Source organism: Myiozetetes cayanensis, unplaced genomic scaffold, assembly GCF_022539395.1.
Source record: "Myiozetetes cayanensis isolate MyiCay16 unplaced genomic scaffold, myiCay2020 scf18, whole genome shotgun sequence".
In the NCBI taxonomy this organism is placed as follows: domain Eukaryota; kingdom Metazoa; phylum Chordata; class Aves; order Passeriformes; family Tyrannidae; genus Myiozetetes; species Myiozetetes cayanensis.
The window spans coordinates 11,495,907-11,523,661 of record NW_026087389.1 but is presented as its reverse complement, the minus strand read 5'-3'; the positions used below and the strand labels follow the sequence as shown (position 1 = coordinate 11,523,661).

Here is a 27,755-nt window from a genome sequence, read left to right as displayed (position 1 = left end):
GCAATTGCTATGTATGGGCAAGATTTTTTTATTTATCATGCTTCTATATCAACGTACTCGAGTCTTAGTATCTGATATACAAACACAGGTAAAAAAAAAACAGTATATGGAATAAATTATTTTGGCAAGGGGATTTAAACACAGAATGAAGTCTTAACTGTGTTAAGGCTAAGATTAAACAGAATCCAAACCAGATCCTAAAGCTCACTCTTTTATCACAAAAAACTCATCTTCATAGCTTTATAGGAAAAACCTCAACTCTTCTGAAATGAAAATATAAAAAGCCCTCATACATATAGCACATAGCACAGATAATGTAGTTTCCATAAAGCTCCTTTTAAAACTATTAAATGTTTATAATGTCTCCTTTAGAACTGAGACCGAACCTAAGGAATCCACTACAAAAGCCAATACTTTCAAAAACTTAAAACACAGGAACCCAAATGTATGGGTGTATGAAACATTAGGAAAATAAAAAAAAAAAAACATTTCTACATGGTCATGCTCAGATACAGGTATGTGTTCTGCGTAAGTAGCTTTGAACCTACTGAAGTTCACGTTGGGGAAAATTATCACCACACAATTTGAGATGAAAAGAGACATTAAGGAAAAGTTAAATATAATCATATTTAAATACAAATCTAACTTGCCAATTTGCTTTTTGTACAGGAAAAAGCAAGAAAAGCAGCAAGTACATTATAAAGCACTGTGCATAACTATTTAAAATTTAAATCACGTCAATGCATTCTCTGTCGAAGTCTATCTAAATCCTGACTCCAGTAAAAGCCCTGGTTGGTGTCAGCTTCACTAGATGACACAGAACAAATGAAAGGCAGGATTAAAACTTCACTTCTGAGCTGATCAGAAGGGACCTTGTCCATCAAGGACAACAATGTAACGTAAAAGAAAAAGCAATAATGCAATGTTTGATTTGCGGAGTTACGCTCACTGTGCCAGAAAACGTTAACATTACGGTTTCAAAATAACGTTAACTCAGCCCACTCCTCATTGTGGATATCTAAAGGCATGTTTTTACAACTGTTTGTAATGTACATGTCAGATGGACTCAGTCTTTCTTCTGAGTAACACTGTAACCACAAATCTATGCCTGAACCTTAACGTTGCCTTCTGCCCCACCTCATTTAAGTCTGACGTAAAAACTACTTTGCCCAACTCTCTCTCCCATATGTGAATCTTCAAAACACCTTGCCAATATTTAATTAACACACGCAACCCTCAGACAAGAACTAGAATCACGCTTACTTAAATAAACAAAACAATCAATCAAAAAAACACACCAGAAATTTATCACGCTTTGGCTTTTTCTAAACAAAATTAAGACAGGAAACTTGTGTAAAAAATTTCATCAAAACCAAAAAACCTCAAAGCTCCTCAAAATTAAAAAACAAAAACAAAAAAACAACCTTCACAAAACCAGTGACCAGAAAACTTATGTTCACATTCTCATTTGTATGCTTTCAGTAGAAAATTAGTGTTATTTTTTAGAAATACTACATAGGTTCCCACCAAAAATATGCCTTTAAAAAAATGGAAAGCAAAACAAAATACCTCAATATTTCTGGTAATCTCACAAATCAGTTCAGTGTACATATGTTTTAAAAGACGTAGAGGTTACTGGAGCCACAGCTGTCTTCCCTAAACATGCTGTTCTCACTCTTATTACCCCTATTATGTCTATTCCTAACAATGAATTTGAAGTTGGTAAAGAATTTCTGCCCCCTCAAGACTTTAAAATCTCTAAGAAACTCCCTGAAAGGGCAGCAAGAACCTGTGACCTCAGCTCTGACAACCGCTGATGTGCTGTCTGCACGCATCAGGTATCTGAAAAGCAGATTTTGAAATAGGAGTTCAACAACATCCACAGATAAGATGGGTGGGCAGTAAAACTGAAGATGAAAACAAGCAAGGATACAAGTAAAAGGAAAGACTTGGAGAAAAAAAAAGAATTCTGTACTACAAAAAAGTGTTTGATCACAACTATATCTTAGAACTTGCTGCAAGAAAGAACAGCAGACACACTGATTTCTACCAGCTCAGGAGTTTTCTACCATCTTCACACTATTTAGGGAAACGCATGCCTGAAAAATATTAAGACATCAGAATAAATTATGCTGAACTTCAATCTTAAGTAGCATCTCAGACACACCAAAGGGCTCAGAACAAGTTAGGGCTTTGCTCTGCACCACCATGTTGGAGAACTTCCTCCATCTCCACCCATAACAGATTAAAGACCTACCTGGGAGTTAAGATACTTAATAACCTCCTCTAAAACCAAAGCTATCAAGCAACCTTTGACAAGACTGGAAAGAAGTATTAATATGAGGGTCCTTGCCACCTTAATATACTTTGTACAAGCAACTGTTTTTCCTCAAAAAAGAGCATCATGTCAACAACAGAAATGGAACATTCGAAATCGAAACACATGTACAAAACATTCTTCTTATTCCATCACCACTTGACTCCTACTATCTCCTAAAACTCAATGCAAAATAGTTCACAGTGGATTCTGTATTTTGCTTCACTTTTTCAAAGATTTGCATTTAGACTAAACCAACTGGTATTGCATTGTGCCAACTCAAGGCCAAATTGGATATTTATTTTAGTCTTATTAGGCATTTATTTCGATCCCTTCGTAAAATTACGTATTTTCAAGTTTCCCCTCTTTTCTGTGGTTTTGTTTGGAGTGTTTGTGGTATACCTGAATATTCCTCACTCCCTGAAGACTTCAAATTATTGTCAGCTAATCTCCACAAGCAGGATCAATGTCTTCAACTAAGCAAAGAAAATACCACATGAATAATACCCATATTTCAAAACTGAACTGATTCACAACAGTACATATTTTTTTCCCTAAGCCACCATTGAACTTCTTACAGTCCTAAGTAAGAGGTGTTGCACACCAGACAAAAACCTCTTCTAGGGATGGTTAGTGTAACAGTCTATTGAAATTCATTATATAAATGAAAATAACATCAAGGAAAAGTAATTACAACAATTATTGAAACAAAGAAAACCAAGCCAACTAAGTTAGATGAATACCACGAAAGAGCAGAAAAACTTCAAGAGGTTCTAAAGGCTCAGACAAACTTACATGACAAATTTCTGAATTATTTTCCACACCTCTATCTGTTTTCTGTTAAAGAAAAACTTTGGCACCTATATACACAGCAGGGTCGTTGCTTCTCATGAGTTAATCTGTTCTCATGGCTGATTTCTGCCACTAAACTGAACAAGGATTAAGGCCACTTCTGCCATTCTTTAGCAGAATCTATTACACACCCCATATATATAGGGAGAGACTTAAAAACAGGTTGCCTACAGAGAAACAGTTTAACTACTAAATCTAACTTTCACAAAGGCCCAATAGTTTTTAAGTCTACAATTTTAGTATTTAAAAATTTATTAGCTACAGAAACTCTTAAAAAGGTTATTTGACCTTTCCTTGTTATTTCTAAAGTGTGAAATGTTTATTCTTGATTATTTATTCACTAGAGGAGAAAGCAAGAGAAGCCAATTTTATGTCATATGCTTTGAAGCTAATCTTTACAACCATGAAGAGCCTGGGAGTTTGTAGCTTTCATTTCAGACAGCTGCAAATGAAAATCTGTATCTAGGCATTCATATCATGTTCATCACAGTACTATCTGGGCAGCTAACCTAATTATATTATTCCAGCTGATATTGTAAATATTGGCGCTCTCTGGTGTTACTTTTCCAATTCATGTTGCATCAGCTATTATAGCAAACTTATGGAAATACTTTAGTGAAGAGATGCATCTTACATTTAGTTTCAACAATACATGTTACTGTCACAGGCATGTGACCACAGACTCAGGTGATGAGCTGAACAAACATTTAAAGAGCAAAGTCAATTCTCATGTATTTTTTGTAGTAGCATCCAAGAATAACATTTAGAGTTCAGTAAGTGGGTTCATCTCAAACACACAGTACAAGGAATGAAATCCAGAGGACTCACTATGGTGTTATAGTAATACTTGAAGGAAATACTCTGGTAATACAGTAATTACAGATTCCTTATGCACTAGTTCATTTTTTTTCTGCCATTAGGTCAAATTTGTCTCCAGCAACATTTGTTAAATGTTTTCAATTTTCAGATCCTTTCTCTGCCAGTGGCCATCACTGAGCAGAACTTTATAACAGACAGACCATGGCTTAGTTAATGCAGCACTTGCCGAGCTGTTCTGCTTCTAAAAGCCTGATCAAATGAGGAATTGTACTGTACATGGATGACCAAGGAAGAACAAAAAGTGACATTCCCTTCCTTCCTTCCGGTTACTGACAACTTGCCAAAGCCTCCAGCACTTGAATTTAAATATTTAAAACATGATAGTTACTCTCTGCCCTAACTAAGCCTATTCATATTAACGTTATATTCACAGCAGGAATGCAATGTGAAAGCTGTGTTTACCATACAGGAGGTTACCTTCCCTATTACTATTCAAGCATTCCACTAAGATTCCTGCTCAAGTGGTATGTGTACATGCATGAGGATCTGTTTTCAATTTTACTGGATGGAGAACAATTCCACCTGATAAATTAAAAGAAATAAAGTTAATGACCTGGCAGCAGCAATGCTTAAGCAAACAAGTTATGCAAACACAAACCAGCCATCCTTCTCTCTAAGAAGTTACCATAAAGTTTAAACAAAGAGGCATTTGGATGAAATTTTCTGATTACTACAGCAACGTCCATTAATTCAGTTTCAAACTGATCTTGAACCCCAGGGTACATAAACCCAAGAACACAACACCTGATCCCTGGAGCTGCAACTGTTCAACAGGAAAGACTTTACCTACTAAGTCTGGGGATAACATGTGTCTTCAAGTTCAGTTGCATCTGAGTTGTGGGCTCAAGTCAACTTGAAACCTTTCTCCTCCTGTACACAGAACCATTGCTTAGAGTAACCACTTTAGACAGCTCCAGGACTCCTTTACAAATGATAAATACAAGACATTTAGCCCTAGGAATACAATAGCTGGCATGTCCTGTAGAGGAAGTATAAGAACCTGCCCTTAAGAGGATAACACCACTCAATATTGATCAGGTCTTGTCTTTTTTTTCAGCAGACCCCGCTCTAGCTTCAACCTATGAAAACAGATTCAAAACCACCATCCCAGTATTTCTCATCTGACCCTGACTGATGCTGGTTTCAAGCACCAGAGGTTTTAAGTCAACATGTACTCGAGGGGAAGAAAGTATACACAACTGCATTGTTACTCAAAATTGCAACAGCAGGCTGAGAAAATGGAGGGAGAAAAAAGTTTTGTTAATCTATGGTTTAAGTGGAAAAGATCAATCACTTAGAAAAGCAAACTCAGACTAGAAAAGAAGTTAGAGATGGAGAAAAGGAAACAGGCAGGAGAAAAAGTGAGTAGACAGGAAGTTAAAGCAATAGAGAAAAATCTAGATGCCAGGTGTCAAGTTAATAATTTATTACATGTTTAGTTTTCTTTTCAACTTTGTTTTGGAGTCACAAACCTACATATTTGTTTATCCTCAAATGTGTTGCCATAGCAGAGTCAAACTGCTCACTGATACACAGGAACATATTCCACTTTTTCCATGGGTGCCAGGCTTTTGCACTGGCATACGGAGCTTTTTCCATTCGACCCAGCACATCGGAATTCCAAAAGAGCTACAGAGCACTGAGCATCACAGACTATGCATGGAAGTCACATCTGCCAGCAGCCTAAACTAGACAGGAGAGCACACTAATATGGCACTCTAGTGAGGAGAACACTGACATATAGGGGAGAGCACACACAGTCACTTGTGGAACAGCTACATTGCAGTGCCAGCACCAACCTCAGAACAACTCCACCTGTATCATTTTCCTGTTGTAACTGGTTCCAGTACACTGGTTCCTGCTTCTTCAGCTTAGTTTCTTTCCCACCTTGTATTTCTGTAAGAACTTTCTTCAGCATTTCTAACACTTCTCATAGGACAAATTATTTACTGAAACCTAGACACAAAAAAGGTAATTTGATTTATCTAACAAAATCAGTCACTATATCAAATAAAAGTATGACATTCATCTCACACCGTATTTTCATCTACTCAGAATCAAGATGATGCTGCATTATTTTTTCATTTTGAACCCCACTGAACCATGTACCAGTTCTTAAGCAATAACAATTCTCTGAACTTTCTGTTAAGGCAAAATTATCTGCATGGGAATGGCACAAAATACACACTTCAAACTATCTCACACATTAACCACCACCACCCAGCATTGCAGATAAGCACAAACAAGTACTGTCAGGGAACTACCACAGAAGTTAAAAATCTACCTGGGAGACCAGTGTTGTTTCCAGAAATGCTGCACTTCCACAGGGAGCCTTGATCCTAATAGTCATTTCAAGATGGTTTAAGTGGATAGAAGCAAGGCAGAAGTTACAATTCTCTTCCTTTTCAGAGTCACTGTAGAAAAAAAACTTGTATACCTCGGGTAATTGTTCTCATCCATTAGAATGCAATCTGTATCCAAACTGTCTCTATCTGGCATGGAGCACGGGGCACATCTAAACCTCCAAAAAAAAAAAAAAAGTTGTGGATAAATTTCAGTATTTGAAGAGTTAATTGGCCAGCACTGACTAGGCCACTTTTCTGCCTTCAGAGATCACATTAGACACACAAGCTCCAAAAATACAGTGTATGGTTTGGATTAGCACTGCTCAGGTTGGCTGCTCTCCCCTGGCTTCCTTCCCTTCTACTCTGACCAAGCAGAAAAAATTTAGAAACCCACGATATGTATCAAGATCCCTTTCTATTAGTATTATCTCTAGTCCTAAATAAAACTTAATGCACAAAGTCCTTTATCTTGCTCCCCTTTTTTACTGTACCTACATGATACTTAATAAAAAATTGCAAGAAATATGAACTAAAGCACTATACTTCAGGAATGGGTAGTGAAAGAATAGCAACATAAAAATCTCCTGAGCATTTCTATTCCTGAGGTTTTTTTGAAAGTCTGAAGTTAACTAGATTTTTTTTATGGGTTTTTAATAAAAAAAATAAAATTGATTCTGTGCTTTGTGGTCTTGAGGTTTTGGGGTTGGGGTTTTTTTCAAGTGTGAACTAAAACAGAAATAAAAAACAAAACCAAAAAAACCACATTGTAAAAAGTTACAAAACCATACTTGAAAATGAGGGAACCGATCTTTAGAAAAAGATCAGCATCTGCTATTTTTATTCTGTTAAGAGACCGGGCCAAAAAGATTCAAGAAGTTTTTATTGCTAGATCTAAATTTCATTCCACAGGCACTGGATCAGGTCTTTAATCCTTTACTTAACCACAAGGAACTGTGCTGAGGAGTTTAGTTCTCCCAAAACAACTGATAACATCCTAAATGTTGAAAGCGGAGTACTTTCCAGTGTAAGCCAAATCCTGCATGTTTTGCTTTTAAGTAATGCCATAGCAGATGCAAAACCAGTAGGATTCACACTGATGTTTTCTAGGAAAGGAGAAAATCTCCAAAAAACACAACCCATGCTTTAGAAGCAGCAGACAAATAAAGAAACACTTTAATTCTTGCAGTGAATTAAACCACATGTATAACATTATGTTTATTCTTTTAATTTATTGATTTAGGATTTAGAATTTTTATTTTTTTCACCCACATACTTTAATATGCGCTGTGAACTGTCGTTTCACAGTTTTATCACTTACATTTAGTTGATTCCCCCCAACCTAATTTTCTGTACTGTTCTCCTTTACAGCATTTCAATGAAAATAAAGACATTCAAGGCAAGTAAGACTCCTTCCCCAGTAGAGGAACTGTAGTATTTACAGGTTGTTCATATCACCCTTGGGCAAAAATAATCCAAGCAGTACTGGAAAAAACGGATGTAGAAACAGTATTCAGACATATTCTTAAAAAATTCAGCAAGGGTTCTATCTATTTGCAATGCAAAAAACAGTCAACATTGACTGAAATTTGGAAGGGGTATATTAGGAGACCCAAAGAACTCAAAAATGATAAAAGTAAAAACTTCTTTAAGATTTCACCATCGAAGTCCACATCACAGTCTTTGTGATCCAATTCAGTGGGGTTTGCTCCAACTTAACTTTCTGAGATTTAAATGCCATGTGATAAAGCTTAACTGTGCAATTCTGATTGTGCAATAGTCCTTAAATAAACTAATGTTAGTTCTCACTACGTGTATATATTAAAGCTCACTAAGCACAGCCCTGGGACCTGGGATAGACTGAAGTATTCATGTGGACAAAAGCTGATCTCTGTTATGATTTTAATAGCTACACTAGTTTGAAAGAAATAGTCTTGCAAATACAATTTGACTTATTCTATCAGACAGCAGGGGATTTTTTTGTTGTATGAGCCATAAAAACTACAAAATCTTTGCCAAAACCAAGTCCAAGTTATCTAGACAACAACCAAATCTTAGAAAACATCTCTTTTCACATGGTGAAAGTGTATGAAGCTATGAAGCTTCTCAGTATCACACTTACAAAACAATGATTCTTAAAAGTTCATGAAGTCAATATAATTTGACAGCAAAGAGGTCCCTGCCAAACAGAATCCACTGTTGGTTTAAACCAATGCTCTCATTTACTAGAAGACTTGACTAGATAAACAGAAGCAAGTTTCTCACATTTTTCATATTTGATATCTCACATGACCTCTTGAAAGCTCAAAGTACTGAAACACCTGGATGACTATTCTCCAACTACAAGGAAAGCATTTCATAAATATGTTTGCAGCTTTTGAGACTGAAATGCTCAACATTAATAATGGTAAATTGGCTACTGCAAACCTCTGGGATGGTGAAGTTTACACGGTATTTCTCTTTCCCTTTAATGACAACAGCTCAACCACACGGAGCAGATCAAAAACCTGACAACGTCTCAAGAGGCACTTCCCAAGGTCAGTCCAAAGACTGGATGTCCACATGATTTATTACACAAGAAATAACTTTGTACCATACTACACAAGATACATTATTCAGCTGCAGCACACAGCAAAATTCCCCACATGATCCCCTACAGAAAAACGTGAACATAACTGCTCAGCATTAACACAGATACTCAGCCTTCAAGACACTCCCAACTTCTGACACACACAGTACAAAGTGGCAGCACACGGCACGTTATATGGGCTCCAACACAGCTGTGAACCCCTACCAGCCACTCAGCTTGCATCAACTTGCTCCAGCATTTGTCAGCAATTACATTAAACAGGACAGACAGGAACCTGACTGTAAAGAAAGAGAAGTTTCTACTTCTCAGAATTCCGGAAAAAAACCCGCAAACCCAACAGTGGTCTTTGTACTCAGCTGCCACAGACGTGCCCTGTGGTTTCTGCAGCCCCTGATCACAGGTAAGGCAATGCTGAGTGGACACTTTCAGGATGGCCAGATTTATATCCATTAGCTGTGTACATCTACCTCTGCCTCCTCACTCCAATTTAGACTTGACCTCTTCTATGACCTTTCACAACTCTTAAGACAGAGCGATTCTCATTAACCAATCTGGGACAATTTTTATGCCCTAAAGCATCTTTAAAGTATAATAACATTATCATCTGTTTTACCTAATCAGCCAGTATTTCTAACGTGCTTGCAACTGTGAAATCCAAAGGTAGAATCACTAACACCATGATTTCCCCTTCTCACCTAGATAAGGAAGGCAAAGACCTTTCCTCCACTTAAAAAGAACCCCAAATACACAACACTTTCCTTTTCCATTTAAAATGTGCTATAAAAAGACACAGCACTAAAATTTGACATTCATCCTCACTTAAACTAAAATCATTACAGAAGACACACCTATCACTAAAATAAAAACCTATCAGTAAAATAAAACTAAATTGAAAAAATCCTTATTCTTCAAATTCCAGAAACTTTTATAAAGCAGAAGTAAAAGTGTCACAAGTTGTTACAGTTTATAAGCTGAAAGACTGTAGAGATTGAAAGACCACTGAAATAATCTTAGAGGACATTCAGAATTCTGCCAACACTACATTTTTGCTGCAGAAATCCTAGGTTCATTCTCTTCAAGGTGGATTTCAAGTGCTAGGAAGCAAATAGTACTAACTCAATTGGATAGTGAACTGTTTGCTGTGTCAAAGCTTTTTGCCAAACACATATATATAATTTTTCTTTTCACTATATGGATAATCAACCCCAGATGGCAATTTACATAGGCAAAGCATAAAGGAATCCACGCACTGCTGGTGCTCTCAGCCTCAATCAGAGCAAGCATGGGTGTTTGAGAATGTCACTGTTTATTTTTAATTGCTGTGTCCCTTCTTTGTGCAGGTTCAAGCGGTCAAAGATGTCGAAGTCCATTAGTAGAACTGGAAGGTGATGCCACTTCATTTGGTAAGAGGGTTCTTCAAATTTAAAAAAAGCAGCTGGTCTATAATGTCCCCAAATGCCCAGCGGGTACCAGCTGTCAATCTCAGTTACCATAGGGTCAGGGCAAAAAAAGGTCAGAGAGAGTCATAAACCACAATGTGTTGTGAAATGTGCTTCCTCCATTACCTTGTAGGCCTGAGAAAGGTTTGACCTTTTATAGGTATCCTAACCCAGCTCTGCATGATGCTGGCAGGGGTAAGTACAACACACACAGCTCAAACTTACAAAAGTTGTTTCCTTTTACTGAGCCCTTGGTTTCCATACCTGTACAACATGAACATGAATATTCACAAGTTGCTCATTGCAAAAACCCAAAACTTTGCCCACCACTATTATCACTCAGAGGCATGGACACATCTATTTCACACACAGTAACGGAAGGATTAATTCATTAACAGCAAATGGAAAAATAACAAACTTCCAGGGAAGTTGTTAATGCCATAACAGTCTAGCAATCTGGTTTCTCTTTGCAAACAACCTGTTTATCTGCTAAGTTGGTTGTCACTTCAGTGACAACTCTCCCAGTCACCTAGGTGGGAAGAAAGTCTCTTAAAGTCCCATTTAAGGCTTTCCCTACTCTCCATTTGCAAATTATTCACTACATTTTTGTCGTTTCCTCCTTCACACAGATTCTCAAAAAGCAGTCTTATTCCTAAACATATTTCTTCAAAATGTTCTTGGACTATACATGAAAAGCTCAGTGGTCACTTGCAGATACAATCTAGTGATGCATTCTTTCTTTGCAAGAAATAATTGCTCTGTCTCACCCCCATCTCCCAGAGCAGAAAATGACAGGAAGTTTGGCCAGTGCTATGCCAAAAGGAAAGCAGCAAACCCTCACATATATGCAAGGCCCTGTTTGGGTAAAAGCCATCTCACACTCATCAGCCTTGCACTCCTGACTGCTTGTCCCTCTTTGGACCCTGAATGCAAGCAGGCCCAGGGATTGTGAACAGGACACAGAAAAACAAAGGAACAGCAAGCAGAAAGCAGGAGAGGTTGAAACCAGAGCTACAATTCCTGCAAGCATATTCCCAGCAGGAAAAAGCACAGCTCCCAGAACAGGTTGCATGCTGCAAAGGGAACATGGGCAGTTAAGAACTTCACTCGGAAGCAGACATAACAGAGCACCCACCATGCAAATCACTTCTATGCAAAGCACAATATGATAGAAACTAGATGGCCACGGGTATCACAGAAGAAGCTGGCCAGAAACTGATTGTCAGCTGACAACATACTTCAGGTGAAATCAGAATGCCTTGCTTAGTCCTTCTCTTGTCCACAAAGCACAGTCAAAAATGAGAAAAGAGCATGTTTACTCAATGAAAGAATATGGTCCTTAAAGTAATGACTTGAAGATAATACCAACAACATGAAAAGGGGCCAATTCAGGCTTGTTGAGCCAAAACTTTCCTGTTTCCAGAATGTTACTGGCTGGGTCCACTCTTAAGTGGTAGCTGCAAAATACTCCTCAGTCTTGAGTTATTTTGAGAAAATCAGTGCAAGTGGAATAGACTTCACCTGTTCCGAGCATAAAATCACCTTGTTTTCTTTTGAAGGATGAATATGTTTTAAGGTAATTAAATAGTAACAACAGTTCAGCAGTTCAAAGGCCATTGAAAGGCTCCTGTGACTTTCTCCAGGCTCTCTGGAGATCCCAATGGCAGCAAGCCACCTACTGCATTCCAGCAGTTCTCCCAGAACACGCTGACACCAATTAAAGCTCAGCAAACAAAGAGAATGTATATCAAGCATTTCAATGCCCTCTTCTTGTCATTTCCTTTGCTCCCAGACATTTCTAGAAGTCTACCTGCTCAGATTCTTTTGCAAGCCTTCTCACTGCAGCATGTCTCACATGAAAGTAACCTTGTTCAGTCCTTGGGCACATCCTGTCTTGGAAACATGCCCACTTTGATTTTCTGAATTTGAAAGTCTAACATGCTAATCTAGGTCAGTCTTCTCTCCACCCAACTAAATTACTGAGCAGGTAATTTTACTGACTGCCTTATTTAAAAATCGTTATGTCTCTTCCTGTTATAGTATGGGTTATAGTAGAGTACAAAAAAAAACCCCCATGAAAATAATGGAATAATTTCAGATTGGAAGAGAACACACTCTTCTTTGTTGAGTGTCTCTTTCTATCAGGAAAAACAGGGGGAGTGAAAATGAGAGACTCACCTTCAGGGCAGGAATCTCCACACTGTCACCAAGGCTAACAGAGCCAGAAAGAATGGTCCCTGTCATCACTGTGCCTTGACCCTTGATAGAGAAACAGTGGTCGACTGCCATAAGGAAGTGTCCTGAGGGGTCTCTCGATGGCAGGTACGCCTGAGACTTCAAGACCTGAAAAAAAAGAAGATAAAAGCAGCACCATGCCTGGGTGAAAAGTCATGACAGTCACACAGCAAAAGGAAGGCAAGCAGATGATTGATTGAACGAGCTTGCAATTTTACTGATTCCAGGCATCTCCCAATGAGCTTAGAACGCACCAATGTCAAATTAACTGTGTGTGCCACAGAGGAGACGCACACTTAGCAGCAGGAACAGTTCGATTTTCTGCCTTAGAAAGATTTGGTGCTGCACATTTAGCTTGGTTAGCAAAACCGCGCTGGCGATAAAGTTGCTGCCAAACTCAATATAAACACTGCAGCAAAGCAAAGAGGGAAAAAAAAAGCCCTGTACGTGTCATTCTGCTTCTCATCACCCTTAACCCCCAAAAGTACAATTTTACAGTGCATTTTGCTACTTCAGCTTTTTTGGATTTTCTGAAAATGAACTTATATACAGATATTAGTGCCCCATAAAGCCTATCGCTGTCTCCCTTCCCAGAAAAAACCATTATACTGGGTTAAGTTTTCAAAGTCAACTTCTCCTTCAGATTTCTGTTAACACTTCTTGGAGGATCAAACCACTAAGAAAAACAGCTACTTAAGTACCGTTTTCTAGAGAAATTCTCTGAGATTAGCATTTCTCTTTTGCTGACAAATACTATGTTTCTTAAAATGCATCATCACAGACAGAAGACTTTAATTATTATAAGGCAGTCACGTACCCAAAAGTGCTTCAGAGGAACTGTTTTACTCCTGTCTCAAATCACTTTTGATCTCTACTTCTCTTGTAACACCAACATATACACTTGGCACTACCTTTAATTCAGTTTTTAAGGTCAAACTGTAGATTAAGCCCAAATTGTAATGGCAGAACAATAGAGAGCATCTCTTATGAAGGACAGAAAGGATAATAACTTGAAGCTCAATGGCAGGGCTCACACAGCATTTGCCAGCTCTTCTAATATTAGGTCTCAGAGTTGACAGAAACAGTTGCAGCGTTGGTATTTCCTTCAAAAGGTTTTAACCCTGGGGAACATTCCACTAAATCTACCAGGAACCAGATGAAGGCAGAAGTAAGGACTTGCATATGTCCCCTCTAGACATTTCTGTGGGTAGACTGGTTCTTACTAAGTCTATTCTAAGGTCATCCTACATCCCATCCCCATTCCCATCTTGGGTCACACAAGCCTGGGTGCCGATACAGCGTTCACTGCTCAGTAGCTCTGTGGAATGTCCTGCCTTTATACAAGCCAGGCTGCCCTGGGCCAGACACTCTAGAGTGTTTGCTGACTGATGCTGCACCTTAACTTCAGTAATTTACACTTCTACATTTGGCAGCATCCAAATCAGAATCTGACAACTCTTCAAAGAATAACGCCTCTGTTTTAGAACCACTTTCAGCTGTCTGCAAATAACAGCAGCATCCCTCCAGGGCAAAGACGTTGCTTTTGCCTAAAGCTAATTCACAGAAAGGGTGGCAAGTCTACTACAAGCTATAAACTGCCCTCAGTTAATTTTAAGTGTCCTGCCCTTCACAGTATATGCTTCATGCCATATAATTTAGGGTTTTGACCATCTGAGAAGGTATTCTTCGTCCCCTACCCGCAAGAAAAACAAACAAACAAAAAAAACCACCACAACCAAACAACAATCCACATCGCTGGAACTGAGGATACCTGTGAAGCAACAGTTTGCTTAGTCTTCTCCTGTTCACATGGGTCTGATATAATGCTGGTTGCACAATCATAGTTTTTCCCAGGCCCTATCTCATTCAGGACACAGCGTAAATCCAGGCCATGCTTTTTATCTTTTAAAGATGTGTAAGACATGCAGTAAGCAAGGCAGGGTATCACAGAAGAAGATGGTTTCAATCATGAAGGCAGGCAGTGCTTCTTTAGTGAATGGATTCTATATTTAGGCCAGAATTCCCATGTATTGTCATTCTCAAGAAAAGGAAATTTCTACAGGTAAATCACTGACTATGCACCTCAGACTGTCCAAACAGAAACACCAAAGTTTAAACAGAAGTGCTAAGCACTCATAACTGAAATCAGAATTGGCAGGTACTACGATCTGAACACAAGCATGTCCCAAAATAGTTCCTAGTTTCCTTAAATTTGGCAATTACAATTGGTAAACTCAGTGGACTTAGCTCCTTTGCGCCTCAATTTTCCAATCTAAATATGGATTAAAGTCACCTCTACAGTTCCCATAGGTGTTTTGGAAGTAAATTAACTGTTTGCCAAGTACTCAAGACCACAGTGATGTATGCCAAGAAAACTCCAGGAGGAAATTAATTACTCTGAATGCAGAGCAGTATTTGAATGGAGTCATGAGGCCACACAGAGAATAATGAGAATTAAAATAAAATATGGACTACCTGCTTACTAGCTGAGTCCTGTCCATCCTGTGCAAGAAGCAAGGTCAGGGTTGTTTAGAATAAAGAATCATGAAATGAAACACTGGACCATAATACACACATGATGGAAGGAGACAATGCCCAATGTGTAACTTTCGAGTGCCTGACTTAACAACTTTACTGTTTTCTTAACTATGGTACAACTGTAAAACAACACCGACCAAGGATTTGGTAGAATTTTAAAGCTATTTTTTATTCACTATGCTTTCTAACTCTCTACAACTTGAAAGACAATTTCAGTACACTTGTGGATGGTCATTTCTTAAGATACAACTATTCTACTACAGGCTTTGCAGGCTAGCTGTTGAAAAAGGAGATCCACTTTTGGGGCATGTCACTGCAACTTCTCAATTCCCTGAAAGGAATCCTTAAAGAATCAGGTTCCTTAAAACTAGAATTAATACAAGAGTTCCTCAAGTCTAGATACTAATACACTGTACTCAAAAAGACTTCAGAGAAAAGTTTGAGCATGTTTTATGTTATTATGATGTTCTTCAGCAGGTACCTCAATTAATTCGGAAACACCCAGTGGATTCTCAGACTCTGGGGCTTCCGGTCCACCGGGCTTTGCTGCAACAGCAACAATAGGACACCCACAGAATCTGAAAGAGAGAAAGACTCCCACCATTAGACTGTAGATCTCCCATATGTGTCAATAAAAAGTAGCTCCAGGCTCACCTGAAGGCTAGAAACTCCCTGAAATCCCAATTTCTTTGCTCCTCCCTCACAGTGAGTGACAACTTACTAGTATCAAACTATTCAGTTACTTTCCTCTGCCTATTATTTTCCACCTTCTGTAGAATTTCCTGACAACACCACAATAATTTCCCCAGCATTGATGGCAACACCTACTCCACACCGGCAACAGACTTCAGTTTTGCTTACTGCTGTGGAATTGTACATGCATGTTTGCATGTGCAGTGAAAATCATTATCAACAAATAAACTATTAAAAAAAAAAACCTAACCAAAAAAAACCTCATTGCCAAATGTCTGGGTTCAGAGGCAGCTGTCAAGTGGTCTCAGCATATGTCCTACTAACAAGAGTATTTTAGAAACAAAAAAGTAGTTAAACGTGCATTTGGAGATTCAAAGTCAGTGGTATAGAGGCTGTCAAGAAACACCCCATGCCTGAGATACAACAGGACAAGCACTTTGCAATCACAGTCAGGTCAGCAGTGCTTTCAAAGCACAACAAAGCACAGACAGCACATGCACAACCTGAATTTTTGTTCCCTCCTCTGTACACTGAATCCTGTTCCTTAGATTCTTCAAATCAAAATGGGACCCGATAGTTATGTCACCTTACATCCCTGATAAAGCAAAAGCTGTGCTTCAGTTTTGTGTAACCACTAAATAAATATTTTATCTTCCCACTTCAAAACAGCAACATTTTCACTCATGAACCTCACTATACTCACTCATTATGTACCTTAACTAATGTACTGAAACAGGGCTGACAAATATTGTCCCAGCCAGAGCCACATTATATAAACTTCCATCATGCCCCATCTCCAACTGGGGCAATCACAGTTTTCATCCTCATTTAAGGAGATTTCCTAACACTTTCTTTTTCTTCGGAGTGAAACAGACTTGCAGATCATAACAAAAGTTACAAGCCCAAAGGCTAAAAAAACAAACGAAAACACAAAAAAACCCACAAAAAGACCCCCAACACAGCCAGAAAACACCTACCCTCACAACAAACAAAACCAACCAAACAGCCCCAGAACTTTTCACCTGGATGTTCTTTGTGTTATTAAACTGAAAAGCTTAATTATAGGAAAATATTTCTCTACAAATGATACTTGCACATGTGACTTTGGAACTACACTGGAGTTTCCAGCAATCTTTTCACTCTCTTATCATCTTTGCTAGATGTCTCAGCACTCTTAAAAGCACATTGGAAGGGAAATGCAGGTATTTTTGTTAAACATTTTGTTACAAGTCAGGTGTTAATATCACTGTTCACTTACTTGGTATTTTCCAAGGTCTTCTGCATTTTCTTAGTCATCTTCTCAATGGCACTTTGTCTCTTTCCCTCTGGAAGGAGATCTATTTTGTTCAGAACCACCACCATCTTCTGGCAGGCAATTTGCCCAATTACCAAGCACTCTGCTGACTGTGTCTGCATCCCTTTTGTCACATCTATTACAAGCATCATCAAATCGATAATCTGGGCACCTGGAGGAGAATTCACAGTCAGTATTGCAGCAGCATAAAAAGATTAAGAATCATTTTCTCAAATAGCTTCCATAAAAAAAGTGTCAGCAGATGTACAAATACCCAGAAAGACAAAACACAAGTCAAAGGATGCACTGACTGCATGGCTCTTTGGAAATTAAGACCTCAGGAATTTAAGCTGTTATATGCTACCATCGAGTTATAAAAAAATACTACAGAATGCAATAGTTTACATATTACCCCAATGCTGATAGTTCAAGTCTAAGGCTGTTATCACTGTGTTTAAAAAAAGTGCTAAGAAAATTAACCTTGCAGCAACACAAGCATGACTTTTGCCTCAATTAAAAACGATAATCTAGGAAGCTAAGTAGGAATATGACAGAGTTTAAGAAACACAGCAACACTGCAGAGAGTTGCATGGTCAGAGTTACCCCAACAAGAGTCAACCATGTGCCCCATAATTACATCAACAATCCTCAGTCCCCACCTGCTTCCTACCATTTTTTCTTTCAAAGTCCAAAATTTGATAAAAGTGAAAACGAAGTGATCACCACCAGAGGTAAATTTATCCCAAGTCTAAACAAATTCCTACAATCCCTCAACATAAAAGGTGATTTATAAACCTGCAATATATTGCCATTTACTCCCAATTCACATTCACATAACTTGAACATGTAATTTCAAACACAGGCAGAAAGATCTGACTCTTAGCTCCCTTCATGAAAAAGCTCCTAAATTTCATGCTGAAGTTACCTATCATGCTTATGGATTACTTTAAAAAAATCAAAGTATTGTTGTCATGAACCCTTAATCTTTCGATTGAAGCAATCTGAATTTCATGGATTTAAATTAGTTTTTAAGGAAACTTTTGATGAATGTTGGGCCTTCCACTAATTATATTCTGAATTTTCTTGTTTCATTCCAGGTAACTGAAATACTCTGAATACCAAAATAGTAAAGTGCAACAGACCTTAATATTGACAAAGTTTAAACACAAAAAACTAAAATAAATAAATAAATAAATAAATTTAAAGCTGAACTACCAGAAAGTCTTATGTCAAAAAAAAAAAGCACATTTTGAAAGATGACAGAAGATAGAAAAACAGGAAACTACAGCATTCTGAACTGAAGTACTTTTAATATTTGCCTTAAATGAGAAGAACAAGAAATCAATACAACTGTTCCTTGTTCCTTCACCCTCTCCAGCCTTCCTCCTGCCTCTCTTTTTTTTTTTTAAGGCTTTTACAATGGCTATGACAACAGCTACCCTTGTTCCTAATTCCCATGAACTCAGGATAGGAAATCAGTCCGAGGTTGAAGTGCAGGGGTGAATGAGCAGGTGGGAACTACAAGAATAAAAAAGATTACATTTACAAATGACTATTTTCAACCTACCAGAGCTTTCATCTTGTAATAATGAATGCTAAACCTTCAGAGCACTAGTGGGATAATAATGACATTTCCAACGTTTCTGCAGAATTTTCACTAATAGTTTCAAATATTTGACCCTAAGAAACTTTGGATGGACTTTGTATCTTCAAAAGTAGTTTGTATTTTTATTGTTTCAAGAATTGTATTCATTTAGAACTTGCTGAAGTTACAATACAAAAGTCATCAAGGTTGTACAAAAGGCTCAGACTTTATACACCACAGAAGTGCAGACCTGAAGGTCAAGAAGCAAGGAGAGCAAAGGGCATGAAAATAGTTTTGAGTGGGACAAAATACTTAATAATCAGAATGGGTCCACTTTTACAGGTACATACAGCAGGGCTTTTCTAAACTTAACACACATGTTTTGTATTACACTGCAACACACAGTAATTCTCACTACACAGGTGTCATCCTTAAAATGAATGGGAATTAATAATTAAAACCAAAACATCAAGTCCAATGGATTATTAATACTATTAAAAGGAGATATAGTAAAAAAATGATGCTTGAGTCTTAGATAACTCTGCCATGACTACTAAAGCATAGCAATCCTCATGATCCAAAATTAAGCCAAAGTAACCAGACCCAAACCTGGCCTTGAAAAGGGTGGCTGAGAAGATCCATTACATATGGTGTATATAATGGGTATCTCCTCATTTCAACAGGAGACAAAATCTGCGCAGATTTTATATGCAGTTCCAGTACAAGGGCCATTTTATCTTGAAACACTAAACCAACTGCTTTGAATACATTTGCTGTAAAGCAAATGCTTACAATTGCTGTATGTATGAATCTATTAGCAGCACTCTGGAAGAGCCACAAAAATCATCAGTTCAGTTGCTAAAAGGTCAAGAATGTCTACTCGGGGGCATTTCATAGCAAAGAGAAGATGAACAAAGGAAAAATAACTATACAGTCCATGGAAAAACTCCATAAACCCCAGAAAACACACCATGACACTCTAGACAAAAAAAATGTTACAAGTCAAGGAAACAGCAGCATCTACAAATTCACAAACATCGTCAGCACAACCACTGTGTCTCCTGCAAAGCCTTAACGTGCTGACTGGCCACAGTTTGTAAGAGATGGCACAAGATGGAAGAGAAGACATGGCAGGCAGAGAGCTGGCACACAAGCAGGGTGGGAAGCTGTTGCCCTTCAACAGAGTCATGGAGCCAAGGGAAAGATCAGGACAGCATTGACAGAAATACTTTTGACTGCATTCTCTCCAAGGCATCAGGACGTTTTGTACATGTTTACTCATGAGTGCTCAAGTTTACAGAACCCTTGGGTAACAAGGGGAAAAACTAACGCTAAGATTTAGGTCCTCAACTTTCCTCTTGGAGCCATCTTTAATAAGCCATCTTTGATAATTCACTGTCTTTCCAATCCTTCATTCTTCTCCTATAGTTTTACATTTTGTTTTATTCAAGAACCCAGTTTCTTAGTAGCCCATCATTCATGCACAGAGTTCATTAAACAGTAGAACAAAATCTAGAGAAGTCAAAAGACAGAGTACAGGGATTCACAAATGTAACATTTCCAACCAGGAAAGTTGGCAGGTCATTTGACAGAACTGTAACTGTCTCCCATTTAACATGGAATACCTCATTCAGTACACTTTCTCTAATAGCATGCAAGTGGTAATAGCAGACTTAGAATATGTTTAACTTTGTATTCACTACTTAAATCACCTCTAGCACACTAGTAAACAGTCAGCTCACTATCATATCAGAGTTCAGTCAATGAAAGGAACAACATTTCTGAATAATTTTCTACAGCAGAGTAAGACTTAACTAGAAACAGTGAAGTGAGGATGGATTATATGAGTATTCTCAAGTAATCCAATCTCACTTGTAAAAGTAAAATAAATACAGCCATACCAAGTGGAGTCTCCAAAAATAGTAACAAGAATAAAACATGGTGAAAATATCACTCAATAAACTTGCACTATCTGACTACAGAGTGCCAGCCACGTGCTCTTGTGTGAAATGGAACAGAGAACTGAAACACTCAGCTTTTGCTCAAAAAAGGAGACAGGATATGGTCCCACACAGTTAAGAAGAATGATCTGGAAAAGATTATGGAAGAGTTGAGTGTTCCTTGAGCCTTCAAAGAAGGCAAATGGCTTGAAATTACTCTGAACAAAGCAGAGACACATGCAAAGGACAGGTCTGCATATAAGGAAGCACAGCAATCAAATATATTTTATCTGCATACAGGTCATATAGAAGGTCATACGGATTCAGTGACAAAGTTAAACTAAGGTACTCAAATTATTTTTTCTACAGAGAAAACAAGGCTGTAACCTTTTATTTCCCACTTCATCTATGAAAGAAATATTCAAGAAAATTCAGACAGATTCAGACAGATGAGTGATTTCTCACTTTGCTTGAAAATGAAAGATCACCTACTGGAGTACCCTTTGTGCGATGACACACGGCTCAGATGGAACCCTGCAAAAAACAAATGAAACAAACTAGTTGTCATCAGAAAACACAAGGGGGTGGTAAAAGATGGGAATTATATTGCAAAGATAAGCAGCTAAACCACAGCAAAAATAAAGTAAAGTAGATAGTCAGAGGGAAGGAAAACAAACAAGAAAGATAAAACATGAACTGAGAGAATCTGGATGACAGCCAGATACAGGCAAAACACAAGACCAGCAGCACAGCAATCACAGAGACTACAAGTGCCAGCTAAACCTGGAGGTAGCAGCACTCACTTGCACCATGAAAGTGACAGGGAACACTGAACTCAGATAATAAGAAAAACACCTTCACAGACAAGATAAAGTCAAAGCAATAGCTAGAACAGTCACAACCCACTCTTGCTCCTAAAATTTGGGAAGTATCTGATTATAAACCGTCATTGGGGAAGTAATTTATTACTCCTTACTCATGAGACTAGTGAATCACAGGTGTCATAGATTACGACAAGTTCCAAAAGCACAGAAGGCAGCAACTCAAGTTTCTCTAAACTGGCAATTGGCTCAATTTCTCCAAGGGAAGAGCAAAATGATACCACTTGCACCACATCATTCCTAGCTAGCTCTCACCCTTGGATCCTGAAAGAACTCACTAGCTACTACCTGAGTACAATGAAAAAGAATCATATGCGTTAATAAAAGGATGAATTAAAAAAAAACCAAACATAAAGCCCTATAATGGCCATGTTTTATTTTGGAACAGAACATTACATCTTAAATAAAAAAGAATCTCCTTCAACCTTGATCACAGAGGTTGTTTCAGTTCTGTTTGTACATGAACTCAAAACACTTTCTGTTTGTGCAACCTGTCGCATGCTTGTAAATGATATACCCAAACTGCCAGACTGAGCTGTGCTAGTACCACAGTGTAACATTTACAGTAAGGTAGAAAAAAAGGACGTTATTAGGTCTAGGAAAAAACAACAATCCAACCCATACAAACAAGACTCCAAACATTTCAGCCTCTTGTATTACTTTATCAGTTCAAAAAAATTATTACTCTTATTATACATGCACTGAGTCCACTTTCAGAACCATTCCATTATAACCTCCAAGCACTAAATTAGATACTCATTCCATCCTTATTGAAAAGGAGAACCAAAAGGCATTTTCAATAAATAGGCAGAATCTCAATTGTTTTCTCTTCACCAAGTGCACATCAAGAATATAAGAGCATTTACAAGTTGTACTGTTTTGGTAAGCAGACTCCCCAAAATCCTTCAATATAAAGCTGATTAGGCTCTGAAAGGTAAAACCTGGGCTAGTGGAGGGAAGAAAAGAGGTCAGGTCCCTGTGTGAATGAAGGGAAGGTTTTGCACACCACACAATAATGGAACCTAGACAGAGATTCTGACTCAGGGCTTCTTTAAGCTACTGTGTCCTGTTTGTGGTAATCTTTTTAGCTGACTTTACTCAAACAGTACAACTCCTGTTCACAGGCACCAAAAGGAAGCAGAAAATGGAATTTGAAATGTAAAAATAAAATAATTGTGGGCCATGGGCTATAATTTGATTTCATGGTTTACAAGGAAATGAAAGAGGACTTCCTTAAACATACTTTTTTTTTTTTTTTAAATATGCTTTTTACCATGTTAGGATTTCCTTTACTGTAGAAGAGAAAATAGGATTGTAGAAAATGTACCGTTCTCAAGTATCATTGCTACTCAGGGGCAAAGCTCTGTTTTAATGTGCACTTCCCATTCTAGGGAAGAGGAAATTCTTCAATTAATAAACCGGGTGGACTGAGGCGAGTTTTTAAGGTTTAATCAATTTCATCTGCACATGGGATAAAAAGACCAACTATTCTACCATTTTTGCCTCCCCTATTCCACATTCAAAAAAAAATAATAAAATCAATGTTTTATTTTAAATTCTTTGAGGTTAGTATCTCCTGTCGCAGGAAATATTGTCTATATCATGCAGTGAGTATTCAACTTCCCCCTTCCCAACCCCCTCTCCATTTTTTTTTTTGTTAAGAAACTTTATTCAGAAACAACTAAATTATTCCCTGTTCTCATATAGAGTAACACCCTGGGAGATGCTACAAGTCACACAGGATTTTGCTAGTTACCTTAGGAGAGGCACTGTGATGAATAAGGAAAATGTTTGATGGGATACGAAATCTCCCAAAATTCAAACAGAAATAGGAGGTGTGAGGGGGCAGAAGAGACGTGCACACAACTGGAGAGCATGAATTACACATGAAGAAACCCTCTGCAAAGCAATGCAAATCATGGATCAAAACTGACACAAGTCTTGTTAGGAAACACTTTGAAAAGAAAAGGAACTCATGGAGTTCAGGCATCCCACCATGACTTCCAAAGCAGGTCATTCTTAAGGATATCAGTAAGTTCAAACAGGGAGCTGTGCAGCTTCAAACGCTGGATAGTTTGGAATATCTCTGATAGCAAGCATCTGACCAGCAACACACTTCTTTTTGAATGCACACTAAAGCTTAAAATTAGAAGCATTATGTCATTGCACAAATTCTCTTCAGATGAAAAACCAGCCAGTATGGTCGGTCTTAAACTGAGAGCTAGAAAGGGAAACCAGTATGGTCATGAGAGCATAATTGTAAGAAGTCAATTTCTTATACAAATAACACCTCTCTTATTTGTTATTTATTTTATTTCTTTGTTTTAACCCATTATTTATTTGTAAACATGAGTTCAACTCAACTACAAATAGTAGGTAATGAGATAATTGCTAATAAGGAATAAAAGCATTCTTTTGCAAAAGACCTCACCTAAGAATCCCCTTGGAATATACTTTATACTTCATATCCCAGATGAAACAGTGTGTCATACTATTCTGAAGAGGATAAAAAACAATGAAGGCCTCTACTCTCTCCTCTGTCAAGTCATCCACGGATCTATCTTGTTTGAATAAGTCCTAACTTATTTGTGTCAGAAACAATTATGTTCTTCAAAAGGAGGAAATGCCTATAGTGATTAGAGCATGTCAATAAGCTTGATTGGCCGTGCTGAGTAGCACAAACAAAGCTGATAAGGCCTTTATGAAGGTCATGCTAAGAAAGGTTGAGGAAAATCTTCCAATAATTTACTATTATATCCTGGTCTAGTTATTGCAATATTGTACACAGAATGAAGCTTACATTAAATGGATGAGTTACAGAAAAAAAAAACACAGAAACAAACTTTAAAGTGAAAATGATCTCAAAAAAAGTATTACAACACAGGAAGAAAGATTATCAAAAGATCCTTTGCAACGATACAAGGAGTCCCATGTTGTCTTTAGCCTCATCAGAGAAAGCCTCTTGTGAGGAAAACCAAAAGCACCAGTCTGAGAAATATCTGAACACTTCTGTCATTTCCACCACTACACAAGAGAGACTATTTCAAAACAAGGCAAAGACAGGAGGCCTTCACTGCAATCTGACTAAATTCACTGGATAAACACACAAAGTTACATGTAGTTTTGTAAAAAATACATACAATTAAAGAGAATCCTTCCTCCAAAGACTCCCAAATAGAAATCACTAGCGGTGATTTCAAGTGGTTTCAAGCCAGGGCAATCACACGCTTTACTTGGTTATTGCACTGTTCTACATCATTGTTTGTACACAGTCAGGCACACCCAGAAGCACTTGTCAGTGAAGTGGGACAGTGAAAAAGCATTTGCTCTGGCACCTGGTCATGGAGGCTGCAGCTGCTTGAGCTGGGAAGTTCCTATTCCTGGCTATGCTTCCCCAACACTGCGCTTATTCAGGTCTCCCACTTCTCACAAAGCCACACCAGACCCCTCTCCCTGAGGCTGACAAGGTGACCCAGCTGCTGCAGCACCCAGGGAGAGCCAGAGTTGGCACAGGGGAGGCAGCAGGACCAAACAGCCAGGAGCTGCAAAGGCAAAAAAGGAAAGAGCAAAGCAAACCTCCCCCGTTTCTGGTGACAGGACACTGCTGCAGGCCAAGCTGTCCCTGAAACACCAGCCTGAGGAACTCCAGAAAAACTTAAAGCCAAATAAACAGCCAATGTATTGTTAGGAAGCATTAGAAGAAATTTAAGTACACATGTATATACACAAAACTAGTGCTATTACTTCAGAAAATTATGAAATGACAGCAATTATACACTATTCAATTCAAAATTGCTTTATGTGTAGGAGCAGCCAAAAAAGGTAAGTATTAGACTTTACCTATATACAATGTAATATTGAAATAAAATACTGCATTTAGAGCTAGTCACTTTCTGGAAAAGAAAACTTAAAAGATTCCTTAAAGAAAAAAGGAACAAGACAAATGCAATTAAGTCCTTCACAAACAACTTCACTTACAAAGACAAATCCATGTTAACAGCTCACAAGAACAAAAGCAAGTGAAGTTCAGCAAGAGAAAGGGAAATAACACACCTCTAATAAAAGAGCACAATCAATTATGTTACTGTAAATAGCACAACAATCCAAACTCAGTGCTGCTAAATACCATTTGCCTTTAGACAAATAAAAATACAGCTTTGATATTCACACTGTTAAGATTTTTAAAGCTACATCAAGTTGGATGAAATTTCATTGTTTATAAAACATCTATGATTTTATGCTGTGTAAGAGATACTAAAATGAAATTTAAAGCAAGGGACACTTCATTCCATCACTGACTTTCTTGCTTTAATCCTCCAAAAGATTCACTTTGTTTCCAAAGAAAATGTAGCAAACCAGAAAAGTGACTACTAGGGTCTGGCATTTAAATTCCTGTTCTTCAAAATATTTCTGAAGAAAACCAGAAAACCACCCCGAATGAGAATCCTACAGACAATGAGGGCACAGCAAAGCAAACAATCCTAGCCTTGTAACAAGAAATGCCATGTAATACACAGTATGTGTAAAAATGGAGGTAAAGCACCATACGAGAGATGTCATCTTTCCTCCGTATGTAGTAAAGTTCTTTTCTGTAATACTGCCTATTACTAGATCTGAATTTCTATATGGACAAGGCACAAACTGGACAGAATCCAGAAGAGACCTCTACTTATTTTAATGCTGAAAACATTAACTGTGGTAGGGTTTAAAAAAAGCCTACACACCTTGGAAAAGCAACAATCATTCTGAGTAGACACAGATGACTGCTACAAAAAAAGGTAGCATTTGCTGAATTACACAACACTGTGGTATTTCAGCTGCTTTAATTTCTTTCTTGGCTTGAAGTCGAAAGTGCATAAATTGTGAATTAATTAGCAAACATTAACTTTTTAAGGTGTCATTCATATATATGTATATGCAAATACAGACAGCAGTGAAGCTGAGAAGTTACATATTTAGGATACTGCACAAAACTAAAGTTACTTAACATTTTAGACTGAATGTCATTATACAGCTCATCAGCCCTGGAGTACAATCCACAGCATATAGTAGCAAAAATTATTATTTCCTACACTAGAAAGCAAGAGAGAGCACAGAAGAGATCAACTGGGTTATTACAATTCAGGTTGCAAATCTGGTTTGTTTGGGTTTTTCTGGTGGGGTTTTGTTTGTTTGTGTTTTGCACTATGTGTCTATATCACATCTAGCACAAAAAAGGTTCAGTTTCATAATTTGGCATCCAGACTATAAAATATCTTAACAAGAAGTCATGTCCAGTTTCTGGCACCTGTAATTCCACTGATTCATACCAAACCCAAAGTTAGAGGTTTGCAATGAAGTTCCTTCTGCATGGGAGTTGTTCCTGAAACAAGGTTTTTGAAACAATGTGACAGTAAGTCAACACTGTATGTTCATGCTTCAGAAAAAAGAAAGGTGCAAAGTAAAAAAAAAGGATACTTGTAAAAGCCCACTTTGACCTCAGAATATATTGTGTGCTTAAGGTCCTAGCAAGCTTTCCTAGAGCCTAATGAGTGGTTAGTTCAAGTTTCAGACTTGTTATTCAGAGGTATTTTGTTTTGGTATCAAGGCCACGTGTGTTTTTGCATTGCTCTGAAGAGTTAAATGTAGGGTAACATTACACTTGGGCCTTACAAAGTGACCATAAACGGTCCCTGATGGTCCATAAAGTCTTTACTGTAAACACAGAAAAGCAAACGGGTCAGAAGGAACAAGATTTAAAAAAAAAAAAAACAAAACTTTTTTATAGTCTTGACCCATATCAGCTTTACATTTCTTCTCTACAAGATCTCCTGCCAAGTTTTAAGTTAAAAAAAAATTATATTTGCATATGATAATACTAAATATGTTGCAAAAAACATGACTTACAAGTCTGACCATTCTGCCCACTCCATCCTCCAGGGAATACAGACAGATACCATCTTCGAAGCTATCTCCAAGATCAGCAAGTGAAAATAGTGGCTAAACAGCACAAAAAAAATCAAGCATCCAGAACTACAAAGGCACCAAACCTGCACGAATGAGGACATGAGCCCATCACCAGTTCTGATAGACTTCCACACATCTGGAGTCTTCTGCTCCATCTCTAAGGACTCAGTTCACACCAGAAAAACTATTCCCAGCTTCAGCAATGTCACACCTGAGGTTTCTCT

General features: G+C 37.9%; 1 protein-coding gene across 3 annotated transcripts in view; it reads right to left on the bottom strand.

Moving 5' to 3' along the window:
- EEFSEC (eukaryotic elongation factor, selenocysteine-tRNA specific) overlaps positions 1 to 27,755 on the bottom strand; it is a 121,358-nt gene that overhangs the window by 72,716 nt on the left and 20,887 nt on the right. For 2 of the 3 annotated variants that reach the window (XR_007628663.1, XM_050312825.1), the window contains exons 2-5: positions 21,197 to 21,238; positions 17,144 to 17,351; positions 15,674 to 15,770; positions 12,598 to 12,762 (exon numbers count right to left, since the gene is read on the bottom strand). Coding sequence is in view for 2 of the 3 variants with exons in the window: in XM_050312825.1 (XP_050168782.1) it covers positions 12,598 to 12,762; positions 15,674 to 15,770; positions 17,144 to 17,351; positions 21,197 to 21,238 (512 nt within the window). In the remaining variant the exon portion in view is untranslated. The remainder of the gene's footprint in view (positions 1 to 12,597; positions 12,763 to 15,673; positions 15,771 to 17,143; positions 17,352 to 21,196; positions 21,239 to 27,755) is intronic. The other variant, XM_050312826.1, reaches the window with a different exon arrangement.